The 5,152-nt window shown below is 38.9% G+C and overlaps 1 protein-coding gene across 1 annotated transcript; it reads right to left on the bottom strand.

Annotated features, from left to right (window-relative positions):
* Positions 1 to 1,258: 1,258 nt before the first annotated feature.
* Positions 1,259 to 5,152, bottom strand: LOC135648785 (protein OXIDATIVE STRESS 3 LIKE 1-like). Its single transcript, XM_065166733.1, has 2 exons — positions 4,614 to 5,152; positions 1,259 to 2,001 (listed from the first exon to the last, which is right to left on the bottom strand). The coding sequence occupies exons 1-2, from the start codon at positions 4,886 to 4,888 to the stop codon at positions 1,515 to 1,517; spliced, it is 762 nt and encodes a 253-aa protein (XP_065022805.1). The 5' UTR covers positions 4,889 to 5,152; the 3' UTR covers positions 1,259 to 1,514.

Below are 5,152 nucleotides of genomic sequence, written 5' to 3'. Positions count from 1 at the left end.
CTATCACTCCCAATGACCAATTGTGTTAGATCTAGAATTTTCATACATATAAGTCCGGTATCAAAGAATGAAGTACTCATATAGGACATCCTTGATGTCTCAAGTTTAAGGACCAACGAAATCGTTGTCTGATAATGAAGTGTCATCAACCATCTAGTATTCCGTGTGTGGATCAATTAGTGAACTCATTCTCCAATGAGCACTTGTACTGTATCCCTAGTATCCCCACACGGGCAGCTATAAGACCAGTCATCTCCATCATATGGATGGGTATATAACATATCAATCTGTCCGGTTATCTAGATGTTCCTCTCAAATATCCTATGACCGAGATTATTTAAGATTGAATCATCCCGACTCACGTGTCTCGAGCGTATTTGATCTTGTGCCTCCGCGATATTGGATTCCAAGGGTCATGAGCCCTTGACTCCCCCTACCAGAGAGTCATTGATAAGGACATTTAGTCTCACTTTCCTTAAAGAATAGATGAACTAAAGAATTACAATCCTTAAAATATATATTTTTTTTTTTGCTCACCCCGAAAGGGTAAAATATTGATTTATCACTACTACTCGAAGTACATGTTACCTCCACATGCATCCTTTCCACTTTCATCTTACGCATCTGATATGGTTCCATCTTCTATTTTCGTTGCGAGGTTTCATATAGAATGTATCATATCTTTTTAACAACCCCGAATTAATGGAGGCAGAATCTTGAATCAACCTACTGGAGCAAAATTTTCAACGTCATCATTTTATTGATAGTCCTTCAGATTTCTTATGCATCAATGACTTTTATTGTGATAAGAATTGTATCATTTGGAGACCGGAATCATTAGAACATTTTAATATCGTTTCCGCGAAGCCCTTTATAATCCATCATGAATTGCAACGAACATTCCTATGTCGTTTATAATATTATTAAACCAATTAAGAATGTGCTAATGACATTCATTTGGCATGGATAACTCAGGTAATCTAACTCTCCTTGTGCATCAAAATTTCAAATGTTGCACTTGTTAAAATTTTGAATCAGCTGCACTTACACAATAACTAAAGCATTGATCTGCCTATCATGAACCGAATTTATCACTCATCAAAGGTTAGAAGTTTCGAAACATCTTTTCAATCAATTTTCTTTACCAACAAAAAAGCAAATTGAACCACACCTCCTGATATGGTATAGCTTAAATTAAACCATACATCAGATGCATCATTCCACGTCAGTGGTCTTCCTCAGGTGATAACGCAGCATATGGAAGAGCAGGGCATAACAAGTATATAAATGCAAGCACAAGGAGTCAGATAGACAGGAGGACCCCTGTAAATTAGAGACCTAGTCAGGCCATTCATATGACACTCTCTCATGTCTAGCAAAAACAAACTTAAATTTCCTCCCCTGTACAAACATTCAATCAACCATCTGACAATCACCAAGCAGATAGATGAAAACCCATGATCCAAAAAAATAGGGGACATGGGACCAAATCAATTCAGAGAGACATCTTTGAGCTACTGATTCTTTTTGTGGTCATCCCTTGTCTGAATCTGAATCGAGGACGAACGAAGGATGCCGTGGAGATCTGTCACTGAGAATGATCTCATCGGGGAGGAACCGAATGGAGTAGTTGAAAGAGAAACAGCAGTAGCTGAAGTAGCATCGCCAGAATATTTGCCCTGATGGTGAGGGGGAGGAAGAAGATGACCCAGAACATTATCCTCTTCACTGCTGAAGCTGTTGCTGCTGGAGCTGGCACTGTTTAGGATCGGGCTTAGCATGCTTCGGCTGGAACTGGCAGGTCTTTTTGAAATACGCCCTTCCATGTTTCCTAGCTTGCTAGACTTATCTGATAGAACACTGAAGGCAAGAAGATTCTTGCGCTTGCGGGTATAAGCATTTTCAGATTTTGCAAGATCCTTACAAGAGGAAGATGATTTGGCATCCACAAAGCTTGTGAAAGATTTGGATTTGCCGGTATAGAACTTGGAGATGCCACGCCTGCAGAGAGAGAGAAATCAAGGCATGCTGACTCATTAAACCATATGGCCTTAATATAATCTAGAAACAAAAGCCTACTATTACTATGGCAACAATTGCCAACTTAAATGCTTGATATCTCCTTTTTTTTTTTTTTTCCAAGTGTCAATAGTTCATCTCTCTAGTCACTACCATTGCAATAAAATGTTCCAAAGTCTTTTTGAATCATTCCCAAAGTAAGTAGCATGATGCCCTTAACTCGGTGCATCAATGTCGTGGATGATGAAATGTTTCATGAACAATAATGCATGGTGTTCTACTTCATGCAAATCAAATGTACGTAATGATAATCAGCCTCATTCAGAAATGCAGACTTCATTAAATCTCTCAGAATCCTACCGAATAGACAGTTCTCTAAAAGGATGTAACGTCAACAATATCTCAATTAATATAATTTATTACATGATGGTAAAAGAATGGATTACAATAACATATTATCTCAATACCACCATGACTGGACACAAATGCACCACAAAGTATGTAACGCCAACAATATGTCAATTAATATAATTCCTTACATGATGGTAAAAACATGGATAATAATAATATATTATCTCAATACCACCATGACTGGACACAAATGCACCACAACTGCTGCCCGTATGTGTATTGAACTACATTAGCATGGATCAGGTATCCATGCAACAGAATCACTAATCTATTGTTAACATCCTCACTGATATCTCAATTAACACAATCTGGTAAAATCAATCCTCAAAGTTGAACCTAATTTGTGTGGCAAATGATTAGGTAGGGAAGTGAAATACAGAAATGAAACCTAAAATGCACTTTAGATACAGCACCATCACATTAAGATGCAGGAAAAAAGAATGTGGCATGCAGCTGAAGAGCTAATCCAAATGAAATCCCTATACAATGATGAAGGGATGGACATGCCATCTATACCTATCTCTGAAGATCTAATCACTAGCACAATCCTTTGAGTGAAAAGATCTTCCTAGGTCATCTTTGAGAAATGTTCTTCAGATCAAAGATAATATTTTCCAATAATGTCTAGAGACAACAAACACAATAGATCCATTGTCCAAGTACAGGGAATATGTACTGCAGCAAAATGGAGTGGCATGGAAGCTCAAATCCATGCTCTAATTTGGAATAGCATTAATCACCAGACCAAGATAATTAATTCAACGAATTAAGAGTGAAAGGGAAACTGGATTGGAAGGTGCGGAGAACACCCATCACAAGAAAACACAGGATTAGTCATTCAAAAAATCCATCATTTTATTGTCAATACTGTAAATATCTGACAAGGACATAATCTTATTTTCAGCTGGCAAAACTCATCGAACTTTCTAAAATAAAATATTATCTTGTTGTCCCATGATGTCAGTGATAAGATAAAACTAATTCTAACAAAGCCAACATTTATAATTTATTAAATATATTATGTCTTTTAAAAAACTAAACTAAAACAAACTGAAAACTAAACTCCAAATTAGTATGCATCAGATAATAGTGAATTGATGATGTCTGACCTCTATCTCATAGTGTAAGATTACATGTAAACTATTCTAGCGTCTCATGCTCTACAAACAAAAGTGTTATGGCAGCATTTTGATTGGTTTACTATGTCAGTGACATTCTGCTCAGTAGATGTGGCGAAAATCATTTTAAAAACCTTAAATTTTGTCTGCATTATAATAAGATGAAGATTTAATCCTGTTGATAAAATGATGCCAAAACTCATCCAAGATTTTGTCTACCCAAAGTTAAATGCATCTCATTCCAACTCATCCCAACATCGAAATGGTTTTCCGGTTATCAATCTCGATCACAGCTGATTAGCGAGCGATAGTAGGACCAAAAACTTTTGTCAAAAACAATAAAGATATGTAGAAGGCATTAAAAGGCTCTCCATTGCTCCAGAATCACAAATAAAAGCCCCTCTGGTCTCATATTATAACCCCAGCCGCCACTTCGGGTGACAATCCTTACTTTTTTGTCTGTAGTAGGCTTGTATAGGAGACTTACGGTAACATTTGAAAAATCAACAGGATGTATGCATCGCACGAATTACAGAGTTCAATGCTAACTGTCTTCTAAGTAGAGATCTCAAAAGTCAACTCATACCAGGGGGATAGAAATAAGATACCAAATGAAATAGTAGCCCTTGAATTATCCAATGAAATTGCTCAAAGAAGAGTGAGAGATCAGACATTAGTAACTGACATGGATATCTGCTGATTATAAAGAAATGGGCAATCTAAAAGCGTTGGATAGCCACAATTTCCGAAGGGCCCTAATTCACAAATCCAACTCATATCTGGGGGAATTTCAACCAATATCAAGAAAAGAACAACTCAAACCCTAAAATATAATACATAACAAGCAATCATAACGATAATCGTAACAACGGCTAAACAAGTTCTAGATATATTTGCTACATCAAGAACAAAAAGGCAACACCATTATGTTTCTTGAAAACATTTCTCACAAACATTACCCGCGTTACATTTCACCCAAATGCACCAAGAAAGCAAGAACCTAATCCGAAGCATTCAAGAGAAGCTAGTCAACGTAGGAACTTTTGCATAGATGAAGAAGGATACCTCAAGGGCAGTGAGTCCTCAAGGGCGTCCATGGTCTCTAGTGGCCCCTTCAACCTGCTCTGGACCTCCGCCTCCCCGCCGTCCGACCCCGATCCACCGGCGGAGAGGTCGCTGTTCCTCCCGATGGACGAAGAGCTGCAGGAGTCCTCGCCGCCGTCCCCCGCCACCGCAAGCCTTGCCGCCGCCTCTGGCACCTCGTAGATTGGGAAGCAGGCGGGCCGCTGGAGAAGCCCCGACCGCCCAATGTCGCCCCGTTTCTCCAGTGCGATCGACATCCGTCCGATCGATATCAACTTTTCGCCTTCACCGAAAATCCAAAGAACGCGACGGTTCTGATCTGTCGGCAACGCAGATGCTCCGATCACAGTTGCTCCTCTAAGAGGAAAAAGAGAAAATAGCCGAAAGGATAAGCGACGGAAGACTGCGCCGTCGGCACACCAATTTATAGACTTAAAAACCAACAACAACAAGTAAAAGCAAAAAAGCTTATCCTCCTTTTCTTGCACAAGAATCAGTTTAGGATGGTCATTAGCGGAGGT

The sequence above is a fragment of the Musa acuminata genome, chromosome BXJ3-9 (assembly GCF_036884655.1).
Source record: "Musa acuminata AAA Group cultivar baxijiao chromosome BXJ3-9, Cavendish_Baxijiao_AAA, whole genome shotgun sequence".
In the NCBI taxonomy this organism is placed as follows: Eukaryota; Viridiplantae; Streptophyta; class Magnoliopsida; order Zingiberales; family Musaceae; genus Musa; species Musa acuminata.
This window is presented reverse-complemented; position numbering and strand designations above follow the sequence as displayed.

Coding starts and splice junctions, on each gene's coding strand:
- LOC135648785 (XM_065166733.1), bottom strand. CDS start 4,888: ATGTCGATCGCACTGGAGAAACGGGGCGACATTGGGCGGTCGGGGCTT. Junction 2,002..4,613: donor GAGGACTCACTGCCCTTGAG/GTATCCTTCTTC, acceptor CTCTCTCTGCAG/GCGTGGCATCTCCAAGTTCT.